The 25,342-nt window shown below is 35.3% G+C and overlaps 4 protein-coding genes across 8 annotated transcripts; 2 read left to right on the top strand and 2 right to left on the bottom strand.

Annotated features, from left to right (window-relative positions):
* Positions 1–2,529: 2,529 nt before the first annotated feature.
* On the bottom strand, positions 2,530–7,063 carry LOC105130773 (mRNA-decapping enzyme subunit 2-like). Its single transcript, XM_011033441.1, has 7 exons — positions 6,663–7,063; positions 6,429–6,556; positions 5,485–5,580; positions 3,942–4,094; positions 3,440–3,543; positions 3,280–3,347; positions 2,530–3,004 (listed from the first exon to the last, which is right to left on the bottom strand). Exons 1-7 carry the CDS (start codon positions 6,895–6,897, stop codon positions 2,820–2,822), a joined length of 969 nt encoding a protein of 322 aa, XP_011031743.1. The 5' UTR covers positions 6,898–7,063; the 3' UTR covers positions 2,530–2,819.
* Positions 7,064–8,241: 1,178 nt separating this feature from the next.
* Positions 8,242–14,446, top strand: LOC105130772 (Zn-dependent exopeptidases superfamily protein). Of its 2 annotated transcripts, XM_011033438.1 has the most exons (13): positions 8,242–8,738; positions 8,806–9,047; positions 9,352–9,508; positions 9,752–9,829; positions 10,056–10,130; positions 10,214–10,333; positions 10,874–11,038; positions 11,166–11,688; positions 11,890–12,046; positions 12,250–12,359; positions 12,758–12,870; positions 13,423–13,780; positions 13,911–14,446. In XM_011033438.1, the coding sequence occupies exons 1-13, from the start codon at positions 8,412–8,414 to the stop codon at positions 14,231–14,233; spliced, it is 2,748 nt and encodes a 915-aa protein (XP_011031740.1). In that variant the 5' UTR covers positions 8,242–8,411; the 3' UTR covers positions 14,234–14,446. The 2 variants fall into 2 exon arrangements, with proteins under 2 accessions (XP_011031740.1, XP_011031742.1); XM_011033440.1 differs by lacking the exons at positions 8,242–8,738; positions 8,806–9,047 and adding an exon at positions 9,119–9,212.
* A 1,462-nt stretch (positions 14,447–15,908) lies between these two features.
* LOC105130771 (uncharacterized) lies at positions 15,909–18,242 on the top strand. Its single transcript, XM_011033437.1, has 3 exons — positions 15,909–16,207; positions 16,814–17,210; positions 17,696–18,242. The coding sequence occupies exons 1-3, from the start codon at positions 16,033–16,035 to the stop codon at positions 17,982–17,984; spliced, it is 861 nt and encodes a 286-aa protein (XP_011031739.1). The 5' UTR covers positions 15,909–16,032; the 3' UTR covers positions 17,985–18,242.
* A 153-nt stretch (positions 18,243–18,395) lies between these two features.
* Positions 18,396–24,177, bottom strand: LOC105130769 (uncharacterized). 4 transcript variants are annotated; one of them, XM_011033433.1, is made up of 18 exons: positions 24,049–24,177; positions 23,678–23,875; positions 23,399–23,465; positions 23,026–23,209; positions 22,455–22,507; positions 22,003–22,091; positions 21,574–21,810; positions 21,132–21,196; positions 20,767–20,827; positions 20,566–20,683; positions 20,401–20,482; positions 20,210–20,282; positions 20,074–20,135; positions 19,460–19,555; positions 19,200–19,354; positions 19,028–19,124; positions 18,812–18,889; positions 18,396–18,729 (listed from the first exon to the last, which is right to left on the bottom strand). In XM_011033433.1, the coding sequence occupies exons 1-18, from the start codon at positions 24,053–24,055 to the stop codon at positions 18,622–18,624; spliced, it is 1,830 nt and encodes a 609-aa protein (XP_011031735.1). In that variant the 5' UTR covers positions 24,056–24,177; the 3' UTR covers positions 18,396–18,621. The 4 variants fall into 4 exon arrangements, with proteins under 4 accessions (XP_011031735.1, XP_011031736.1, XP_011031737.1 ...); XM_011033434.1 differs by having other exon boundaries at positions 23,678–23,872; XM_011033435.1 differs by lacking the exon at positions 23,678–23,875.
* Positions 24,178–25,342: the final 1,165 nt, after the last annotated feature.

The following is a 25,342-nucleotide window of genomic DNA, read 5'->3' as shown; positions in this document are numbered from 1 at the left end:
AAAATTAACAATATTTTTTTAAAAACATTATTGTGACAATAAAATGTTGGACCAACACAAGTTTGACTTAATTAGATCATGAATTTCATTGGGGTTAATAAAAAAAAATTTATTAAATTTTTTTTACCTAAATATAGAATAACCAAAATATTTTTTAAAAAAAATTATAAGAAAAAAATTAAAGGAAAAAAAAGAGAGATCAGGCGCGTGACCTTGTCTTGAGTGGACCAACACGTCTAGGCTTTTAAAAAACAGCTCAGCCCTACATGTTTGGGTCTTTTCTTCTTAATTCTTTTTTTAAAGGTGAACAATTTTTATTCCATTCTTATTTTTTTCAAAAAACTAATAATAGAACAAACAATGTGTTATTTGATGTATAAACAACACATCATCTTCTGTTCAGATTTCAACCATCATTAAGGTGCTGAAAAATTAAGGGGGTTATCATTTTGCCCTAAAACCCTATTTTCACCTAAATATACCTTAACACCCTCAAACACATTCAAAAACTAATCTATCAAGCTAAAAAAAACCCCAAAATGTTTTTTTGAATAGACGACCCTCTCACCTCACTAGAACTTTCTCCCTTCTTTTTCTAAGTCAGAGATTGAAATTACAAAAATCATTGGGACTGTAGTGAAAAAAATATGAAATTATAAGAACTACAAAGAACTTTTTTCAAGAATTTTTTATTGGCCATTTTTTCCTTTTGTTTTACACTTTAATACTTATTTTAATTTTTTTCATCTTTAATAAACTATTCATCAATCATCTTTTTTTTTTAAAAAAAAAAAACAGACTATTCATTAATTTGATCATTACAGGTTACAATTGAGAGAAAAAACCTGAGGGGAAAAAAAAAGGGGCAGTGGAGCGATAAAGAAAGACCGAGGTGTTTTAGTATATTTAATAATAATAATAATTAGCCAGGATTAACATCTATAGAAAGTGACCATTAATTCCCTACATAATTTCAAGAATACAATTTGCTAGACCTCTCTAGAATTTCTTCTCAGCAATGACTACTCTAGAAAAAATAAAATAAAAATTAATGATCCTGCTACTTGACCACTGACACTGGGTGAATCTATGGGACCTGGAAACAGTATACCGTAATTCCTTCAGTTTTGAGATCAACCCGGGATCTCCGGCGAAGCAATCCGACCATATCCTTCGGAAAATTACATTCCTTCCACACCAAATATTTTGGTACAGGAATCTGAACTGGAGAACAAGAAAGCAAAGCCAAAAGGGTGGTTTTCAATCAAGGTCACTACAAGGCCCCGCCACCTCTAATCCACCCTCTAAGGTCCCTATAAACCTGTCTATTTGGTAATAGGTCATGAAATTAAGGTGCCGAATTAAAGGGCATAGAGGCAGGACTGATCGTGACTCTATTGTCAATAAATGAGAATCCTTGCCAGGACCACTTGGAAATTCAATCTAGCCGTTATCGATTGTAGACCACCTTCTTCCTTGCAGTCGCTAAAATAAATAGACATAGCTTCCTATGTGGTCCATGCCTCCAATGCAGATAGCGGTACATTCCCTTCCTTTCACAGAAATCTGGCTGAGGCTCGAGGGAGATAAAAATCCAAGGGTTTGATCACAAAGTCAATCTACAACTTTGCATGTTTTTGTTACTACTGAACAGTTTTGTGACCCTAGGTCAATCAAAGCCTAGATTTCGAGCAAAGAGCACCCAAATACAAGGAAAATGATAAGGCAGAAAATCCAATAAAGTAATGGGGGCGATTTTCCTTTGAAGGTTTGTTTCAAGAATAATAGCATCTCAATTATTCTTCAACAAAACAAACCTGCTCATCTTTTTACGTCGTATCAAATCGCAAAGGACCATGACAAAGAGGTTCCTGTAAACACCAGAAAGAAACAATGCTACAAAAAGTTGCACATCAAAGAAACAAATACCACATGTAAAAAGTTAGGATCCAATAGTGGACAGAATCTTTCCAACCAACATACAGTTTGGCAAGAATTTAACACCACAAGAATAAAGAAGATGGTAAAGAAATTTCTACATTTCTCTACTTCATGGCTAACTATAAAACCCAACACGATAAAGACCAAAAAAATTTGGAATGAACAACAGCTGCACCAAGATCAGCGTTGTTTTCATGGTTACCTGCGAAAGGGAAATTAATAAGCTAAACATAACGTTTTTTCGGAAGACATGCAAGTGCAAATGCCATTAATTCAGCTGGTCACTTTCGTTCAATTTTAGCCACTACAGCACGAGTGCATGAACATCACATGGAAAACTCCATTTCCCAGTCAATCATCCATAAAACCTTACCAGACATAATGAGTAGTTAACACTGCAAAATACCAGGCTGACAAGTCAGAGCTCTCATTGTGAAGCAGTCTGAAAGAAATGCCTATACCAAAATGCAACCACATATCCTGACAGCAATCAAAGGTACCACAATGACTTCACAAGATTCGTATACAATCCTATCATAATTTCTAACTCTCAAATCTTTCTTTAATTAGTAACCTTCGAATCCTCTCTCAAAATAGGTTAAAATCCACTTGATTGTTACTGTGCCCAGGAACAACATTTTTTTTTTTTTCAAATGAAAAACCATGAAAGCACGCTCTTAATCACAAACGGCCTTCTGTACAGGATATACATAAAACCCAAACCTGGAATTCTGACACGAACAATATACATCAGGTACAGCCGACAAGTTGGCATGAAGGTGACAGATGATGTTTGGTTACAAGAGGAATGCTAACCAGCTATGTAAGCATAAAGCATATACAAAAAGAAAAAGAAAAAAAGGAAAAAGCTCTGAAAGTTAAGCAGAAAACCCAGATTCCATCGCTCGCAAGATGGAAGCAGTATCAAATCTAAAATTTCTGAAGCTCTTGCCAGGGCCCATGTCAGGAGGATGAGCATCAGATCCAGGCTTATTTAAATGGTTCTCCATTATCACTGTGCTGCTCCCTATAGAATTGTTCTTTGCTTTCCACACGCACATAGCTTGACAGAAATAAAAAAGAACTCATCAGTGAAAAATAGGGCTGATACTTAATTGATTTTTTAAATTTTTTTTATAGAAGGAATTCTGTTAATATTTTAAGAACAGAGGATCACATGTAGACCATACTAAATATAGCTTCAAAGCCTCATAAGATGGTGAATGCAAAGACTTATGAAAGTGTAATCATTGGTCTCCCGATATCAAAGGCACAATTCTCTTCTCTAAATGTATCTGTTTATCTTAACATTCTGGGATTGGAAAGAAAAGGCCAAACCTTTGGAAGGCATATCGAGTCTGGGGGCTACAGGGAGCTGGTGTGATGAAATCCACGATTTCAAAGACCTGTGTATAGACATTATTATATCTTTAAAAAATTGCAAAGAAGATCCAGAAGCATGAGAAACCTGTACTGATGGTGTTATCAAAGTACTCACGCTAAAAATGGTGCAACCATGTAAAGCTTGAGGCCAGTGACGCTGCGAGATATTACTTCGTAACTTGCCGACTGAAGTTCATCAAGCCGCTGCCATGCAATTTCCTGCAAGCAGACAACATAAATGACCACATCATTGCTAAATTCTAAAAGCAACCAAAATTTCATATTCATTCTATCAATTAGAAGATAGCCCTATAATAAAAGGTTAAGCAGGCCGTTCCTTGTTAGTGAAAACAGACAACAAATGTAGAGGCTAGCCATAGAAGCCATGGATATTGTAGGCATTATAGGTGCAAAGACCAAAAGCATGGCAGTCAGTCCATCCAAGATCCTTCAATCAAAGTAAAACACCCATTTTATCTTATATCCTTCTTAGGTCAAACTGAGTTCAGAAAAACCTTAATTAATGACCTAATGCAATTCTTAATGTTTCTAAGTGAGAAATAAAGTCAATAAAATTAAAAATAACTCTAAATGAATATATATAAGAAGCCACATACACTGATCTCCTTTTTTGTAAGGGGTGCAAAGGCAGTATCATCCTTCACACCAGCAATTATGTAGAGCCGCACCCTCTGCTGTCCAAACATCTCTTCAATGTAATCATCTTTGTTAAGAAGATTTGAAACATCAAAACCAGTTTCCTCCAGCACCTATATTCCACAAAAGAAGGCACGTTAATGACTAATGTGTGTTGGGTGCAGGGCAACCATTTGCATCCTCCGATCTTTAATCACTCTTATCAACTACCATTCAAAAGTATGCAGCAGTCGATTAAAGCCCCTTTATATCATAACAATTCCCCCCAACCACCTAAGGATCTACAAAAATGACTTGCACCAATGCCTATGCAACAAATGGATTAAAAATAACTTTCTACCGTCCTAGAATCTTTTCCACTGTGGATCAAAAAAGAAGCTCGAATAAAAGCAAGCCAGCATTCAGACTGGAAAAACCAAAAATTTTCATGATGTAGCCAAGGAAAGAAAAATCTATATTTTAATCGACTATTGGTTTTTTAGAGATTTCTTGTTGAACTAGTCCATGTAGGACTTCATATACTTATGATTATTAATAATAGTTGGGAATCTAAGAGGCTGTTAAAAAACAAAGTAATATTTCAATTTTCTAAAATATTGAAGTGGGAAAAAGGAAAATTCCTATTAAAATGTATATTTCCCCATCCAAAGAACTGAAAAACTAATTTTACAGTTTTACAAATTTGTGATAAATTTGGAAAACATATTTTAGAGGTTTTCCATGGTTTCCCATCAAACACTTTTCATTGTTTGCCAAATAAATAAATAAATAAAAACTAAAATGTTGAATAATATGATATTTTTCTTTTATATACAAGCACTTTGTAGCAACGTATAATATTAATTTTTCTTTTTTACAATTTCATATTTAGTATTTAGTTAGTGTCATAAAATTTATTTTATTATAGATCTAATATCAATCCTGATATCTTCACAAAATACCTTCAACTCTTAACCTAGCCCGACATCCTCTGCTCATAGAATGATGTTCGACAATTTAAAATTCATAAAAGAGAATTTTTGTGCTAGAAGGAATTGAAGGTTGGGTCAATGCAAGCTAGATTTATGGTCAATGCAAGTAGAGAGGTGAAAAACCATTAACAATTATGTGTTTTTCTTCTTTTAAATAAATCAAAACTGGAAAGAAAGTTTCCTTGGGACAGAATTTCAAAATCCCATGCCCACTGTTGCATGCATTTATCAAGCTGTCTACTATTGAAACATGTACAGCCACCCTGTGTTTAACTGAATCAATAGCAACATTCGGCATAAAATTAACTAGAACAACTAATAGCAGCATTCATCATAAAAGTAACTATAACAACTAATAGCAGCATTCATAATAAAAGTAACTATAACAACTAATGTCTGAAACCTTGATAAATTGTCTCTCTCACTAATCACTGGTTCAGGAAAATATATTATTACATTTACACCAAATTAAAATGCTTTCATGGATAAATGTGCGAGTACAGAGACAAACCCACAAGGGAAAAAAACTTACTTCTCGGACAGCACAAGCATGGTCTTCCTCGTCTTTGTTCTTTTTGCCCCTAGGGAAACTCCAGCTCGTCCCTTTCCATCCCTTCACTAGCAAGCACTGTCAATTACATCGACCAAGATAAGAAAGTTGATAAGAGGACTTCACAAATCCACAATCATTTACTGAAGCATTGAATAACTCGGACAAAGTAAATAGTTTAAAACTATTCCTTAAATCACACAGAAAAGCTTCGGTAGAAGCCCAAGAATTACAGGTTAAAACAGTGAATCGGGTAAGCATGCTTTAAAAGTCAGCATAATGATTTACTAAACTCACACAGCCATTGCCAAGGACACAAAGCAATAGCTCTTAAAAAGAATAGATATCATCTCAACTATGTCCACAATTCAAAGCACTTGAGGCATATGAGTTTTCAGAACTACCCTGTCATCCAAGGAGCATCTTTCCTTTTTATTTTCAAGTGTTTTACTTCCTTCTCAGGCAAAGGCCAGATCACGTGTCTGTGGACGATAAATGCAACACCAGCACCCATTCACCAAACAATTTGCATCATTGACCTTATGAACCTAAACTAAAGTTTCTCCAGCTAACAAAGTATTTCACCCCACATCACTAATCCTTCAAGTTTCTGACTATTATGTCCTTAGAATCAATTCAGCATCATATCAACACTCTCATTTCCATTTCAATTAGTTCAAAATCCAAAATCTTGATGAAAAACCAAGTACATTGATTTCCTCTCATTCTGTTTAAATCACAACCCAAAAGACTTTCTTTCCCTTTCTCTTTCGTAACTTAAAAATATTAACAACCAAGCACCGAATAGTGGAAGTAAAATACAGGTAATAATCATAATTCATAGCAAATCAACACAAAATTCCACACAAACACATAACAAATACCAAGACAACTAATCACTATGCTTCACTTATAAAAGACCTCACCCGTTCGAAAGTCTCATCCAAAATAATCGCACCGGTCACAGGAACTTTAACTTTGTAAGAAGTAAAATCCTTAAAAATATCATCAATATGAGCAACATACGGTCTTAAAACATCACAACTGTTAAACACTGCAACGAATTAAGGAAGAAAAAAACTTAAACTTGTATAATAAGATAGACAGCATTATCAAGAGATCAAAGAAAAAACACAAAAAAATAAAATAAAAAAGGATACTTAGAGAAGTGAATTCCTTCAAAGTGAAAGACTTCAAGGAGGGATTTTTCTCGACAGAGTTATCTTCATAGAACCAATAAGCGTACTCGACGAGAAATAGAATTCTCTCAAAAGATTGTTGGTCTTCTTTAGGCACATTTAAGACAAACCGACTGCAGAGATCGTCAAGGAGTTCTTGAGGAGGAAGGCCTCCGTTCTTAAGCGCAGCGCTGCTAGATCGATTCAGACCGGACATCGATTTTCTCGAGCCCTAAACCCTAATTTTTTTTCAAAGCTGAGTTGAGAAGGAGCTCTTTCAGTTGGTGTTTTTTAGAGAGAGAGAGAGGGAGAGAGCTCCTATTTTATGGAATTTGGGATCAAGTGTGAACTTCTACAGCGAATATTATTGTATTGCTCTAGAAGAGAGGGTGTTGCTTCTGAGTATCTGGATTTTATAGTGGGCCGCAGGTTAACTTTATGGGCCCGAATGAACAAGATAATGAGGCCCGTTGGTCCAACATTTGGAGCCATTACACGGGCAAGAAGGCAAATTTTACGTGTTTTAAATTGTCCCTTCCCTTTTTTTTTTTTGGTCTTGATTACCCTTTATGTTTTGTTTTTTTCCTTGTCATGCCCTTTTTTTTTTTTTTCCTTGTCATGCCCTTTTGTTAGCGAGAGTGATAAGTCACTGACAGTGTCAGATATAGGGTTAAACGGACCTTTTATTATTTTTCCCAATAATAGTCATAATAATAACAATATTTTTTTTTCTAAATGATTTACACAATTTAAAGTAACTGAATATTTTCATTGTGTAGACAAATACTTGACTGATGTTTAAATTTACTGTTTCATATAAGCATAACAGGAATAAATAAATTAGAGCAAATGTGAGAATATTGTTTTTATTTGAAGATCAATGTTTTTAATTTTTACTGTTAACAATGATTTTGATAAAAAAGAATAACATTTTAATTAAATTAAGAAAATAATCTCCTCACCTCGTTTGAAACAAGATCCCCTCTTCCCTTTGTCAGTTGCCACCTCTTATAAACAGCTTGTGACATTAGTCATCAACCAATCTATAAAAATTGTTCAGGTATGCATGTATGTGCATGCCCAAATAAATATAAACATGATTATTAAACAAGATTTAATCTGATAAATTAATTTAGAATCTATTTAAGCTGAGTTTTCAATTGAATAAAAAAATATCTATATGGTGAAGTCTAACTAATTATAGATTGTTAGTGATTGTTAACCTAGCTAGCTCAATCAAGTTAACATTAAAAAATAAAATAAAAAAATTAATTCAAATTAACAAAAATAACTCACAAATTATCTAATAATTCAATGAATCCATGTCCAAGTCATTTTGTGGATCGGATACGACAACTGTGAGTAGAAGCACTGACCGGCCCCAGTGAAAACAAAAGCCCAGCCCATTCAGTCCCCTTTTCTTCCAACAACCGCCCCAGTCAGCTCCCAAACAAAGCCTGCATCCGAATAAGAGAGAGAGAGAGAGAGAGAGAGAGAGAGAGAGAGAGAGAGAGAGAGAGAGAGAGAGAGAGAGAGAGAGAGAGAGAGAGAGAGAGAGAGAGAGAGAGAGAGAGAGAGAGAGAGAGAGAGACCTAAAGTCAACCACTCTCTGCTCTTACCAAAAAATTCAGCGAGCCCTGCAACAGTAAAAAACAGAAACGAAGCCCTCGCTCACAACAGCAGACGCAAACAAACCACATTAGAAAAACTCGTCTCTTAAATTAAAAAAAAATGCGAAAACGACCGCAAACTTCTCCCTCTTCGAACTCACAGCAACGGCCGCCCAAACAACTACCATATGCGAGTAGCACAACCAATCTGAGTTCATCAATGAAATCAACACGGTCAGGATCTGTATGGATAATCTTATCCGCAGTCATAATTTACTCGTGTTATTCCGTTCACTATTACCAGTTCGAAAATCTGCCTTCACCTTTAACCGCTGAACAAGCCGGTAAAAGAGGTTTCTCTGAAATCCAAGCCATCAAACACGTCAAAGCATTGACAGATTTCGGTCCTCATCCCGTCGGCTCTGATTCTCTCGACCTCGCTTTGCAGGTATACTAATTTACTTATTCATTTATTTTATTTTATTTTATCGTTTTTGTTTTTGGTTTTTTTGCAGTATGTTTTGGCGGAAGTGGAGAATATAAAGAAAAACGCGTACTATGAAGTGGATGTTGAGGTGGATTTTTTTCACGCGAAAACCGGAGCGAATCGGTTAACTAGTGGATTATTTAGGGGCAAAACTCTTGTTTATGCCGATCTTAAACATGTTGTTTTAAGAATTCTGCCCAAATTTACTCCAAATCAAGCTGCTGATAATACTATTCTTGTGTCTTCTCACATTGATACCGTTTTCTCCACGTATGATTTCTGTCCTGGCTGGCATTACTTTTTCTTATTGATCATTTAAAAAATCAGTTGGTTTTTACATTTTATGATAACTGATTACAAATATCGGGTACGAGACCGGATAGGACTGGACTGGACGTGACAATTCTCATGGAACGGGACAGATAGTAACTTTTGGTTCGTTCTATGTTTGCAATGTCCTATCTAATCCTGTCTCGAACTGGTTGTTTAGTTACACGTGCTTTAAGTTTGTTTTGATGAATATGTCATTGTTTATTAGGTTCTTGTAGTGACAAGATTGTTATTGATGTATCAGGGGAGGGGCTGGAGATTGCAGTTCATGTGTAGCTGTGATGTTGGAACTTGCTCGAGGGATTTCGCAGTGGGCGCATGGGTTTAAAAATGGTGTGATATTTTTGTTTAATACTGGGGAAGAGGAGGGTTTGAATGGGGCTCATAGCTTTATCACTCAGGTTTGAAGCTTTATTGATGCGTTTGCTAATTTACCCTCCTTTTTTTATCAACTTGTTGTCGCTTTAGTCTTTTACTGATTTTGAAAATGTTTTTGATGTTCTTGATGTTTTGTTTTTATTTTAATTTTTGCTAAAAGTGTATCTTGCCCTTTGATGTGAGTACTTTTTTGGCTATTTCAAATTACAAATCTTTCAAGTGTGCCATGGTGCCTTGCATATTCTGAATTGTGTTTTCTGATGCAGCATCCATGGAGTAAGACTATTCGTTTGGCTGTTGATTTGGAGGCTATGGGTGTAGGAGGAAAGTCTGGCATATTTCAGGTGTTGTTTTCTGTATAAATTTACTTCTTATTGCATTATCATTCATTTAGCCTCCTTAATCTCAACTTTTCTTTCTTGCTTCTCAGCCCAGCATTTTGTTTAATCTTCTTTCTAAAAGGGTGCATCCGAATATTCTGAACCTTTTTCTTCTTTTTTTTACACACCCCCACCAAAAAAAAAACATAAATAAATAAATAAATAAATTTTATGGTTCTTCTCCTAACAGGCCGGACCTCATCCATGGGCCATTGAAAACTTTGCATCAGCAGCGAAATACCCATCTGGGAATATCATAGCACAGGTTTGTAGCTTTTATTATCAAAGTTGTTTTCCTATATATTACTTTTGGGTAGTTGATGTATTTGAGTGGCTTTAGTTTTGCAGGATCTGTTTTCTGCTGGAGTCATCAAATCTGCGACAGATTTCCAAGTATACAAAGAGGATGCTGGTCTTTCAGGGCTTGACTTTGCTTTCACGGATAATGGTGCAGTTTATCACACTAAGGTAGTTTCTTGTCTTGTCCATTTTTTATTTATCTTCTTGGAAGGACGTGTCATGTTCATTTTCTTGACAGAACCCTCCTGCTTGTAATAATAAACGATGGAAGTTCACAGAAATACTGTCTTCAACAATATAAACTTAGCTGTATATGATGGGATCATGTTTCTGTTATGTTTATTTATCTTATTCGAAATCAACAAAGATAGAGGTTTGAGTCATGACATAATACTTTGACTATCTCACACTTTGCCTATGGTCATCCATGACATGTGATATTTTGGGTGGAAAAAAAATGATTCCACATGGTGATGGTACATGGAGTAACAAGCTTTGGTGCACTGTGGCGGGTAGCATTTTATTGTTTGATGGCTGTGGCCTTGAGCTAGGTAGATGGCTGCATGTTAGCATAGGTTTGCTGCAGTCAGAATATTACTTTAATTGGACCTCATTGACAGGCATCCAGAAAAAAAAATATATATATATATATATATACATATAGTATTTTTATGTAGTCATTTAAATTTTGAAAATTGCCCCATGCAGAATGACAAATTAGATCTCTTGAAGTCTGGATCTCTCCAGCATCTTGGAGAAAATATGCTTGCTTTTCTGCTTCGGATTGCTTCATCCCCTCATCTTCCAAAAAGCAAGGACATGGACAAAGAGCTAAAAACTGGCCATGACACTGCCATATTTTTTGATATTTTGGTATGATATAACTACTGGGATTCTTTAACACTTTTCTTGGCTTTGCTTTGAGATGGTTATTGAGCGAATTTGGCAACCTAATTTTGAAGTCTGCCACTTTTTAATCTGACATTTGAGTAAATCTCAGGGGACATATATGATTGTGTACAGTCAACGTTTTGCAAGCATGCTTCATAACTCAGTGATACTGCAATCACTTCTAATATGGGCGGCATCATTGTTTATGGGTGGTTCTTCAGCGACCATTTCATTGGGCTTGTCATGCTTGAGTGCTATCCTGATGTTGTCATTTTCAGTAAGTTTCTCTGTTTTTGCGGCCTTCATTGTACCGCAAATATCTCCATCACCAGTGCCCTATGTTGCAAACCCATTGCTGGTGCTTGGGCTATTTGCTGCACCTGCACTCCTTGGGGCTTTGACTGGTCAACATTTGGGTTATCTTATTCTGAAGAAGTATTTATTGAATGTCTACTCCAAGAAAAAGCAGCTTTCATCTGTTATCATAGCTGATGTGGTAAAGTTAGAGGCTGAAAGGTGGCTATATAAAGCTGGTTTTGTTCAGTGGCTAGTTCTTCTGATCGTAGGAAACTATTATAAAATCGGATCATCATACCTAGCAGTCTTTTGGCTTGTTCCACCAGCATTTGCATGTAAGTTTATGTTTGACATCTTTCCACCGCTGATAAGAAAGAAACACCCTTTTCTACCTTGGATAAGGAAAATATTTGTGTGTAAAGAACAAGTTACAGTCCAATGGAAACGTATTTTACCATTAGCATGATAACAAATTCTCATAAATTGCTGTTCTCATGGTGTTTTCTCCAAACTATTTGTGTCATTGGAACATTCAGATGGTTTGCTTGAAGCAACTCTAACACCAGCTCGGCTGCCGAAGCCACTCAAACTTGCAACCCTCTTGATGGGCTTGGCGGTACCAATTCTGATTTCTTCTGGAACTTTCATTCGCTTGGCTGGAACAATTATTGGAATGGCAGTTCGATTCGACAGGTAAAGTTATGTTTTAATCATGCTACTTTCTAGAAAGCTATTCAATTTGTCCTTTTCTTCTAAACACTACACTATGTTTCAACATGGAACATACTGAATAGTCTTATTTAGCATCTAGAGCTCTTCATATATCGACATAATTACAAAGCTACTTTGATTTACCAGACATTTAGAAATTGATATTGCTTTTTAATTTTGTGCAGGAATCCTGGCGGCACACCAGAATGGCTGTGGAATATAATAATTTCCATTTTCATTGCTGTTTGCATATGCCTGACTTTCATTTATGTACTTTCATATGTTCATCTTTCAGGTTTGGACTCTATGTGATTTCCTTATTTGGTTGCATCTGATATTGATATTTGTGTTTAATGATACTTTTGTATTGGTTGCTGTTTGATGTTGAGATCTTATTATGTAAATCAGTAATAGTTTCTGTTTGATTAACTGTTTCAAATGGCCAGTTTGTCTGTAGATGCAATACAACAGAAATTAATTATCATAGTGTGGCTTTATTGCTAAAATGACCGACCTGATTATGTTATTAATCCACCTACATATGCATTCTCTATGAAATGTTAGCCGACTCATACTGTTAGTAATTGAGGCTTTAATGAGTATTTAATTACCAATTTCAGTGCAGTTACTGAAAATATATACATGAGTTTTTTTATAAAAAAATTATATTACTGGTAACTTATTGGTGTGTAGGTGCAAAAAGGTCAATCATTCTTGCAACCAGCATCCTGTTTGGCCTCTCACTTATTTTAGTGTTATCTGGTCGCATTCAACCTTTTACAGAAGACACTGCCAGAGCTGTGAATGTAAGTATCTATTTCTGAATTGACTATAGTTGTTTATAGTTGGTTTTTATTGGTCTGTATCCTTAAGAATTCCTTGAATGTGATTATGGGGTAGTGGACTATGATTAGCTAGTAACCCTAACATTTTCTCATCGATTTCCATATGCTGTCTTAAGTAATCAAACAGATACTACCATGAAATATTGTGTCCTCATATTACATTGCCACGCCAAATTTAGGAAAACATCAAATATGGACGAGCTTAGAAATGCTATGATGTTTGAATCACATGATACTAGACACTAACACCATAAAAGTTATGTTGTTTGTAACAAATAGTCAACTTATTGCTGTTCTTCAAATGGTACACAATACTGCAATACGCTATCCATCAAGTAAAATATTTTAGGTCCACTCCATATCAGTGGAGTCCTGGCTTTGCCATAGCTTTTCATTCTTTCTCTTGGGTGCCCTTGGTTTTGCAATAAATCTTTAAAAGGCACAATCTCTTTGTTTTGTGATGTGCCCTGCTGTATCACTTAATTTCTGTAATATGCATGCTATCGTGCACAGGTCGTGCATGTTGTCGATGCTTCAGGAAGATATGGTGAAAAGCAAGATCCTCTCTCTTATATATCTTTATTTTCAAACACCCCTGGAAAGCTTGAGAAGGAGGTTGAACAGATTAAAGAAGGATTCACATGTGGTAAAGACAAGGTTGTTGATTTTGTCACCTTTTCAGTCAACTATGGTTGTTTGACCCATGATGATACTGAAAGTGGATGGAGCGAGTCAGATATTCCCACCTTGCATGTTGATAGCGATACCAAGGGGGGAGAAAGAATCACACGAGTTTCAATTGATACAAAATCCTCCATGCGCTGGTCTCTTGCAATCAATACCAAGGAGATAGAAGATTTCATTTTGAAAGGTATGTTGAGGTTTCTCTGGTGTGCATCCCCTCTTTTCTGTGTTTGAGTACCTTCATTGGAATGCATTCCTCTGAACATCTTCCTCGCTTTCTCACCTGCCCCCTGAAATTTTTATAACATGGGATACAGGAAACTTAGAAGAATTAATTCCTTATGGCAACAAGACTAGTGTCGATGGATGGCATCACATTCAGTTTTCAGGAGGGAAAGAATCACCAAGGAAGTTTGAGCTAACTCTTTTCTGGCCAGTAAAATCTATGCCCTCTGCTGACAATGTGGATAGAACGATACGGGACCAGCGTCCCTTGTTGAAGCTAAGAACAGATGTTGACCGATTAACACCAAAAGCTGAGAGAGTTCTTGCAAAACTCCCTACATGGTGCTCCCTGTTTGGAAAATCGACATCTCCCCTCACCTTAGCTTTCTTGAGTAGTCTTCCTGTTAATTTCTAGGTAAATGAATCTCTTCCGAGAACTGGGGACGTTTATTTATTAAACTCTCAGATTTTTACCTGCTTCTTGAATCTTGTACACATAAATTCTAGAGGGTTTTTTTTTTTTTTTTCCCTTTTAGAAAGAAGATTAAACAAAATGCTGTGAGATGTAAATCAATTACTTTGACGTTAGAAAGATTAAAAATGTTTTTCGTGATTTTTTTGCTCCTCAGCTATTTCGTTGAAATATTAAAAAGGTTTTGTAATGTAAACCATCAACCCATCATCAAAGACCTGTACCCGATAGTCTCAGGAGAGAGAAGAAGTGGAGAAAAAAAGTGATAGCATTCAAGATGACAGAGGAAAAAGAAGGGAGAGCTTGTGTGTTTTGAATGAACGATTGATTTACGAGTAGACGACAGAAAAGAAAAGCTCTGACATATTTACTTTAAAACCATCTAAAATGGGGGTACTTTTATAATCCAAACATGGTTTGGAGCCAGATTTAGATTCAGAGCATATTTGAGAATAAGATACAAATTATATTTTTAAAAAAATTTATTTTATTAAAATTTAATATATTTTATATGTTTTGAATTGTTTTAATATATTAATATTAAAAATAATTTTTAAAAAATAAAAAATATTATTAATATATATTTTAACATAAAAAATTATTTAAAAAACATCCATAATCAGACCCCCAGCTCTCAAATGAATTACAACAGCAGTACTAAACGACACCTAAGTAGTTTCCATGCCTAAGAATCTCAATCCTTGATAGGCCATGAACACGGCACATAACTAGATTCCAACTACTTCAAGGGTTACGGTAAGAAATAATTGTCGAGAGACGGGCAAATGCACAAAACTTAAGACTACTAAGTAATAGGGAGTTGAGGGTTTTTAAAAAGGATGTGTGGGATTGGTATATGTTCAAGAATCTATTTAGGAGATTACTAATTAAGCGATAGCCAAGCCATTAAAATGGTTTATTTCGCTTGGTATTGTTTCACTTCTAATTTCAATGGATAATGAAAAATTAAATTTTCCGTGGATATATTTTGTATGGATGATTTGACTAAAGAATAATTCAACTGTTTTTATAAAAAACTAGGCAGACCTAGGAGACAACAAAAAGGTTGTAGGTGTCCATGTTTTTTTTTTTCATTGTAATTAGGTTACCGGGTTAAACTACAATTTATAATTCACTGGATAGACACGAGTTAATTATTTTTTTTATAAAGATGATATTTGTTTAGAATTCTTTAATTAAATTCAATTAAAATGTTTTAATGAAATTTAATATTTAGAATTATTTTAGGTTTTAAGAATTGAATTACAAATTAAACTCAATTTCTAATAATTGTACAAAATAAATTAAATGTCAACCCCACTGATCTATAATTTAAAAAATAAAAAATTTAATATTAAAATTATTTTTTTCAAAATAATTATTTCTCCTTCTATTTTTTAAATATATTTAAAAGAAATAAGAGTAATATAAGAGTAATATAAAAAATAAAATAAAATAAATTCTATATTTTTCAAATACATCACAATTTATTTATTAATTGAATTTAAATTAAACATGGATAATTGCTGCAGCACTCGGTAACACGTGCCAATGAAGTCTACATGGAGGGGAAGAAGCCACAACGTATAGTGACAAACAACACACGTGTGATGCATTTTGTTCGTTGCGTTCAGGCTTTACTGAACCAAAACAAAAACCGGAAAGAATCTCCATTTCCTTACAGAGAGATAGAGGGAGAGGGGGAGACGGAGAGAGAATCTCTTCAGTTTCTTCCAATAGAAATGCGGTCAATACCGTTGGGATTCTCAGTATCTCCAACATCCATATACAACAACCTTAATTTCAATCTCAAGAAACAAAAACAACAACGACAACAACAAAATCAGTCTTTTTTCACTTATTCTTCTACAAGGGTTTCTCGTCATGAACTCACTCTCTCTTCTCTCCCCAAATCAGGTAAAATCTCTTACCGTTTTAAGCTTTTCCTTCATATCTTGCTGGATTTGAAGTTACTGTGGATTATCTTTTGTGGGTTATCATTCTTTTTTGTGTTTTATATTTATGTTGTAACGTGTTGTTGTTTCAACAGTTGGCCTGTAATCAATATTTTTTTGGCTAACTGGTTGTTATGATCCCTGATCTATTTGTAATTCTGATTTGATTTCAATTCTTGATATATTTGATTTGATATAATCTAGCTATCAGAATTGATAAAAACTGTAGTTAATTGTGAGACTTCCAATATGTTATTACAACTGATGGTGTTAGCTAATCTAGACAGTAAATCACATGATAACAAACGATCTAGGATTGGATCCTGCTCTAATTGGAGATGGGAGGGGCAAAGCAAGGGAAGGCTATCCTCCCTTGGGTAGCGTAGCCAATGGCTTGCTGGGCTTCCCTGTGAATTATTTAACAACTTTATGTAAACAAGACCCCGTCTTTAGTGCTAGTAAGATTGCTTGTCAAAATAAATTGTCAGAATATGGTATCTTTTATCATCTGCTTGCGTAGAATCTGTTCCCTAAAGTTCATTTGGATGATTCTGGTCATTGAGTGTAGGACCATGCAGAGCAAGTCAAGTGGCTGAATTTTATCCTACTGTATCTCCGGAGATAGTTGTAAGGGAAGCACGGTTGGAGGATTGTTGGGAAGTGGCTGAGACTCACTGCAGTTCCTTCTTTCCTGAATATTCCTTCCCTCTAGATTTTGTGCTGAGGGTTGACAGGCTGGCAGCCATGCTATCAGGATTCAGTATACCAAATGGCTGCAGAAGAACTTGTCTGGTTGCTGTCATAGGTAGCTCAGTTGATCAAACTTTCTATATTGGAATTGAAGATTTCAAAATTGGAGGTTTTGATGGGAAATTCAGTCTCAATCGAGGCTATGTTACTGGGATATTGACTGTGGACACTGTTGCCGATTTTCTTCCAAGGAAAGGCCCGCTCAGACAGAGAAGGTGAGTGTGAGTTTTTTGCTCTTATGACAATTAGGTCTTTTTAATTGTGTAAACCTTGCGTTGTAAAGTGCAATCTTGCATGCCATTGGTTTTGAGTAGATTTAAATTAAACTCTTTTAGTGGGTCACTAAACTAGCACAGCAGTTTTGTTGTCCAAGCTATTCAAAGAGAATTAACTGCTGACAACTTGCTGTCCACCGACTCTATGTTTGGTGGACCGAGAGTTTTTTTGAGAAATACTTTTTGGAGGATCTTTGCTGATGTTCCGTTTTCATGCTGAAACAAGGAAATCATAAGCAAAGACAACCCTAATACAAATGATCTGATGAACATTACTTATATCCACATAGTTTCTTTTACTTGCTTTTATATCCACATAGTTTCTTTTACTTGCTTCTTTTGCCTCTGGATTACTTCAGTTGCATTATTCAAATAGTTTCTTAAACTTCATTCCCTCAAATGTGATATGTATGCTTCTGCCACAGGACTGGGATTGCATATATATCCAATGTTGCTGTTCGGGAGAGATTTCGTCGGAAGGGGATAGCTAAAAGACTCATAGCGAAGGCAGAGGCTCAAGCTAGGAGCTGGGGCTGCCGTTCCATTGCTTTGCACTGTGATTTGAATAATCCTGGAGCTACAAAACTGTATAAAGGTCAGGGTTTCAAATGTATTAAGGTACCAGAAGGCGCAAGCTGGCCCCAGCCTAAGACCTCTCCAGATATCAAATTCAACTTCATGATGAAGCTTCTAAACACCCCAATCACCACATAGAATTTTTAGGAGCACACGAAGAATTGATAAGGTAAACGTTGTAGGAAAAATTGAAAGTAGGATAATTGAACTGCCTCGTATAATCTTGTATATGTGCTGGATCTTAAAGGGATTTCCACGGATCTCATGGTGCTGTATTTATGATGCCTGCAATGTCTACCGTGTGCCCGTTTGTGTGATAGATGACCTTTCTGTATAGCTTTTGGAACTATTTCAGAAAACATGATTCAATTTGCCTGGCACTTTGTCGCCTCATCACTCAAATCTGCTGCTTGTTTTTCTAGCTGCTGTCGTTTCCTCAATTCAATCATTATTTTTGCTTGCCCGATTAACAATTTACTATACTAACTCTTTTTTGGGGCCCTCGAAACTATACAGAAGCCAATATTAACGCAATCGAGGAACAGGATAGGAATTCAAATAGCATGTTTAACCAAAGACTGCAATTTATTATTATGGATAAAAGGCTCGTCACTCAGTATTTATTAATATCTCATCAAAATCAGATTTAACGAGAAAGACTCCGAAGCACCCGATGTTTTGCTTCTCCGCAGATAACCCACTCTGAAGGGATGCCTCCTTCAACAAAAAGTCTTGCACATGGAAACTGAAAGGCTGCAACTAGAAACTCAACTAATTATGTCTGGATAAACTTATCCAAGGCAGACGTATCCAATGCATGGAATTCCTTGACAGCAGAAGAGACAGCGAGTCCAAGTTTCACAGCATCTTCATGGCTAGCTGCCTGAAGCGCAATTACTTTTAGTTGCTATATATAGAGAGATAACAGTAGCAGTTGATGCAGAAAATGAAAGAATGTTTTCTACCTCGATGTTAAGGGGAAGAACGGGATCATGAAGTGAGAGTCTAAGAAGGAACCACCCATCAAAACCAGAAGCTCGAACCTGTTTAAGAAAGGGAAAGGGGAATAAGGACAGGAGAGAATTTATCGTAATGCTTTGAGAGCATGACACTTGATGCCAAATCACTAGTCACAGGCACTTCAATACATCCTCCATGATTTTGATCTGTGTCAAACTCACCCCTTCATAGTTAACAGGAGCTTTCTGAAGCTTCGGATCTGACTCTATATGATTCTCCAAAAGTTGCAGCACTGCCTCTCCATATTCTCGGAAAGATCTGGAAGTTCCAAGTGATCAGTTACACCACAGCAAAATTATATAGAAATGTGGCAAGCCATGCAGAAAACCGTACCCTCCTTTAAGATCTGGATGGTTCTGATCGATTTTCAATCTCAATTCCACAGCTACTCCTGGTTCCTGCAGACCCTCCACCAGATCAGTCAAAACTTTGCTGCCGCCAGCAATTCCAGAAGCTCTAGCTGAAGCCAGTTTATTTAAAACTTTAACCTGCATGGATAAACAGAAAACGGCAAAGATGAAAGTTAAGCAATAAATTGACAATACAATAAGGCAAACGAAGCTTAACCTTGCTATGTTTCATATAAAGCCTACCATGAGGTATGCTCCATCATCAAGCCAGTGGTTTTCTCTCAGAGCTCCATGGCCACTGGTTTCAATGGCCAGATGTGATTCCTCACCAACAGAGTTCTGCGAGCAATGTGAACACGACATTGTTATATAAGGGCACTGAGACTATCTAAATACCAAAGACAGAACAAGACATGCTGTTGAAAGTTGTTATACTAAAATCGACATGAAGAAATTTATTAAACTCTAGCTCACTGAAGACAAGATCCTAAAAACTGTTCAAAACGATATGATAAGGACCATATACAATAAATGATGAAGAGCTAACAAAGATTTTAGCATTTCAAACAAAAAGCAAATCAGAAACACCCTGAACAAATTCAGTCACCATTAGTAAGGTTATCATTCAATAACAATTTCCTCAAGCAAACTACTTTCATACTGATTTGCATACAACCTTCAGAAAAACCAACATCATATTCCGTGTGGTTTGAAACTCCATCCAGCCAGTACCATAACATATCATCATTACTAGTCCAACAATCAAGATTGCATACCCAAAATTTCCCTATTTGGTTTATTTCTTCATTAAACTGTCCCAAAAATTACCAAGTAAAAAATTTGGCATCTCAACTTACCAGACGAACAGCCTCATCAATGACATTTTTATAGCCTCTTTTGAACCGATGGTGCTTTCCCCCTAAAAAGGACTGCAGTTATAAGCATATTCATGTACAGGGAATAAACAATATGTCATTTTGGTTTTCTGCATACCGAGTTTCTTTTCAATAAATGTTGTCAAGCCATCTGAAGTCACACTGTCTGTAACAATGGTTGTTCCCGGATGCTAAATGGAAAACACAACAGGCCAAATTGATAATGAATTTGGTGGGGAAAAGAGAAATGGACACAAGTTGTATATTAAAACAGTAGCACTTGAGACAACTCAAGTATGAAGCTCTTACTTCCTCTAGAACAATGGCAGACATCAAGGCAATCAAACGATTCCGGTTGAACTCACGACCAATGGAATCAACAGCAGCAGATCTGCAGGAAATGATTATACATTGAAAAAAGAGCCGATACATGAATGTTCTATATGATTGGGCAGAGTGGGATAGTTAAAATACCTGTCAACATCAGTATCAAATATGATCCCCAAATCGGCCTTGTTCTCAAGGACTGCCTGGGTGATAGCCTTCATTGCTGTCTTGTCCTCTGGATTGGGAATATGATTTGGAAACATACCTGTTTTGAAAAGTCATTTTAGTATTACTACATAAAGAATTTGCATATCAATAGCCATAAAAAATTTCTGACATCAACATTACCATCTGGTTCCAAAAACTGGCTGCCAGAGGTGATAGCTCCTAGAGGCTGAAGAACTTTTTCCTGGAAAACCATCTGAAATATTAGCATATTTGAAGACAAGGAGATGAAAAGGTTGAATAATGGAAATGGAAGGAAGTTCTTTAACAAAATAACTGCATATATGTTGTGGATTGTGTCGCCACAGTCTGGACTATGAAGATTCAAGACACTTGGTTAAATGCCGATGATAACAGAGGCAGTAGTGTTCAGAAAGTTAGTTACTGGGAAGCACTAGATGAACATCAAGTATAGATTTTGTAACAAACGAGAACACTAATGTTTTATATGAACAGAAGAAAGCTAAATAAATCACAACATGACTTACAGCAAAAAATCCTCCTGCTCCATTTCCAGCATCAACAACAATATGGAATCCCTCCAATGGCTTCTCTAAAAGTTTAACAATTTCCAATCAACAATTAGCAAATGGGATCACACCACCTTAACAGGCAATTGGAAAAAAATAAATTAAACAAGTAACAGTAACAATGAAGTAGAAATCTCATGCAAAACATCTCCAAGAAAATGCAAAATATTTTTTTTAAAAAAAAGACTATAAGGGAAAAACCCAGTGGTTAAACTTAGGATTTTTAGTCTTGTGATCAAATCCTGAAGTGAGTGGGGGTTTAGAGAAAGCAAGAGGATCACTGCCTATCATGTGGACCAAGGTCCAGAAAGTCTCCTAATGAAGCAAAACAGAAATATTTGATGGACTAGCATTCCCAAATTTACCAATTCATGTATGAAAACTGTTTCAGAACATTTACCTATATTTTCTGCAGCTTTGCGGACTGCCTTCACAAGATCAGATGTATACACAGTCATGTAATCAACTCTTTTTATGGATTCAGAAGCCTTCTGTTTTGACTTCATTAAACCTTGATCTGTGAAGCTCTTATATATGTCTGCAGCACGCTCTAAAATGATTTTGATATCAGCCTTCCCAAGCCCACCAGCATTTGTGAAGAATTTGAACCCATTTCTGTTGTAAGGAAGATGACTAGCTATTTGCAAAATAACATCAACCAAAAATTTGATCAGGTGAAAGATAGTCAGAAAGCCTATTAACATGGTCCAAAGTAAAGCAAGGTTTGCACCAAAGTTCAAGCAACAAAAGTGGCAACATTACAAGGGCCATTTCCAAATCCCACAATTATAATAGGTCAACTTAATCTAACAGAAAATCAACCAGTTACCTGTTATCATTATAGCCCCATCAACAGGACATAAAAAAGCTTCATCTTCAGTTAGTGTGCTATTAAACATTGCAGGGGTAGATGCCAGTCTGCAAAAGGTAAGATGCTACAAAAGTTGAGAATAAATCATGAAGTCTTCAGTTAGTGTGCTATTAAACATTCCAGGGGTAGATGCCAGTCTGCAAAACGTAAGATGCTACAAAAGTTGAGAATACATCATGAAGGAACAATGGTTAAACCATGTCTTAGCCATGGATAAGATCCATCACAATCTTCCCAGAGGAGGAAAAAGTCATATAAGTTGTCTTCCCTGAAAAGGCCATCACAAGATCCAGCCAAAGAGATTTTTGGCCCAATATCATCGAGCTTGGAATATCAAAGAGAAGGCCATGCACAGTAAGATGAAAACAATTGCTAGAAAATCAAATCAAGATGGGAAATCATAAACCCACCCATATTGAACAACATCCAGGCCTGCAACAGCAATACCTTGAGAAACTGCATCCTGCAATTTAAACCATTAAATTTCAGTAATTTATATTAGTAGATGTGGATATTCCATGAAATAATATCTCTAACACTGCATGGTAGATGTATTCAGAGTAACTCTCTTTCAAAAAGATTATATTTTTTGCTGTTTGAATGGCATTTTTAGCATAGGTAAAATTAGCAACTACTATTATTCACAGATGGAAAAAAAAGAGAGAATTAACAGTGAAAAATATAAACAACTAAACATCAATTGCATAGCCAAAACAAAGTAACTTGATGAATCCAGTCAGAAGAAAGCATCTTCCGCTTTGTTGGACCTAATTTCTTCATAAGAAGGAGTTGATGGTTCAGAGCAGAACTGCTACAAGCATGTTTCATGAATGCCAATAACACAAGCATCATATGAGCTTAAAATAGAACCATAGAACAGTTGACCAATCAGAATGGAAGAGAAGAAAAGACTTAAAAATTGTTTGCAGATGATTCCAAATAGCCAGTAGATTAATGCACAAGAGGAAAAACAATAACTACCTGCAACACCTGTGCAGATATGCGGGAATCATGGCCAACAGACACTCTCAAAGGTTTGGACGCATCAGCCCTCTTCATTTCCAGTAACCACGCGGAAAAGGCTGCTGCTATTGCTTCTGTAACTGGTTCAGTGAGGGTAACAGGTTCTCCCTCAACGCCATCAACAGCCACACCTCGAATATCACTATGTTCACATTATGAGATAATACAAGCACAAGGTCCAAGTTCAACCACTTCCAATTAACACTAAAGTTAGCTTGGTTCCAACTTCCAAGCATGAAGCATAAGTAATACTTTTAAAACCCGGACAGTAAATAAACAATTCCCACCAAATAATTCTAAAATTATGCCTTTAACCACAGAAAATACTCACCTTCCATTCTGAAGCTTCATAAAATCCACCTTCTCCAGATATGGCACCGCAGTCGTCGACGGAGCAGCTGCAAGAAAGACCAAAAGCAGAGAATGTGTAAAAATTATTGCAAACTCACAGTAACAAATCAGAGTTATAGTGCAACAACATCTGTTTCCATCACAAACAGAAAAACAAAAGCATGTTGTTTACATGCACAGAACACGAGCATAAGACACAAGAATTTTCATGCAATGATCAACCTGGGAAAATGATAGTCTACAACAGAGCAGTACAGACCATTGCAGTAAATATTTCGACGGCTAACGAAACAACAGTGGTATTTTGGTAATAACTTTTTCCCTCCGTGGAAGGAAAGGAAGTTGCGGTGGTTATAAGGGGCCGCCGCAGAACAACAGTCCCTTTGGTTGTATTGATTTGTCGTCAACTCCCTATTCTTTGCTACAATTACATTTTCAACAATCTTCTTGCATACTGCTGCACTCACAACACAATTCCAAAAAATAAAAATCGATTAAGCAAAGTTAGAGAGGTTGGTGGTCACTGTGCTTATATAGTGAAATCAGGTTGTCGAATTCGATTCAGTTTCTATGATTGCTTGAATTTGATTACTGCGAGGGAAATGAGAAGTGGGATTCAATTCTACTGCCCTGCCATTTTCTTTGACGGTTCCTGGCGATGGTGCCGATTTTGGTTGTTAGGAGTCTTAAGACGGAGAGAGAAAGAGAGAATGGGTGACGGAGAAATTGATGAAAATGGAACGTTAATAATAATAATAATTTAAAAAAAAAAAGGAAGGAATAAATCCATATAACCTGTTTTTTTTTTTTTAACAACGCGAACGATGCTGTGGTTAATGTTACCAGTGAATGATGTCACGTGCTTCTACTTTTACATTGGGTTGTGATTAAAAAATAGATTTTTATAAAAAAAATTAATTTTTTTAATATAAAAACATGTGTATAGTTAAAAATATCATGAGAAGAATTTTTAAATGTAAAATAAATAAAAATTATGTTTTTATAAATAAAAAATATATTATTTTAGCTTTTATAAAATTAAAGTTGAAAATATAATTATATGTATGGTTATGTACAAAAACAACATACATGACTTAATTAACTAAATAATTTTTCTCTATATCAATTAAAAATAAAATGTAACACAATACTAATTTATCTCTTGTGTCTCGTTAGATATTGCAGCTGAAATTATATTTATATAAATTTAAAATCTTCTATTTATATTTTAAGAACTGATCATTCTACAGAGACATCAAAAAAGTTTTTTTTTATATCATAAAAGGGTTATTGAAAAATAAAAAAGCATTACTTGATTTAGATACCACGTATTCTTTCATTTATATTTTTAATAATGTTTTACTTTCATACACATTTATATTTATATAACATACCTCGTCCTTTAAATTTTTTTCGTTGATTTTTGAGCCGCCCAGGATTCCTCGACAATGTTTTTGAAAAATCACCTCTGGTAGAAGAACCATGAATAGATGGAGAAGGGTGAAGGAAGGGGTGAGAATAAAAGGTGGTTATTTGACGTAAAGGAAAATGCAGGTTAAAAACTTAAATCATTATTTGTTCGTTTTTATTTTCATAATTTTCTAATATATTTTTTAAAATCAAAATTTTTTAAATTTAATATTTGCATTATATTGTACTTAATTATTATTAAATAAAATAAAAATAATATGATTCAAACTTGTAATCGTTTAATTAATGAGTTTTTGATACCATATTAAATAAATATCTCAACTTTGTAATTTAAGTTAAAATATGAAATTAAAGAATATGATTTATATAGTTCTTTAATGTATGTTATGTTATATGTGTATTAATATAGACTATCATGATTAAAATAATAGTAGATTTTTTCAATAAAATAATAAATTAATGTTTCTAAGTTATTATAATAAATAAAATAAAA

Source organism: Populus euphratica, unplaced genomic scaffold (assembly GCF_000495115.2).
Source record: "Populus euphratica unplaced genomic scaffold, PopEup_1.0 scaffold29.1, whole genome shotgun sequence".
Taxonomy (NCBI): domain Eukaryota; kingdom Viridiplantae; phylum Streptophyta; class Magnoliopsida; order Malpighiales; family Salicaceae; genus Populus; species Populus euphratica.
The sequence above is the reverse complement of the archived record's forward strand: the minus strand, read 5'-3'. Positions and strand labels throughout refer to the sequence as shown.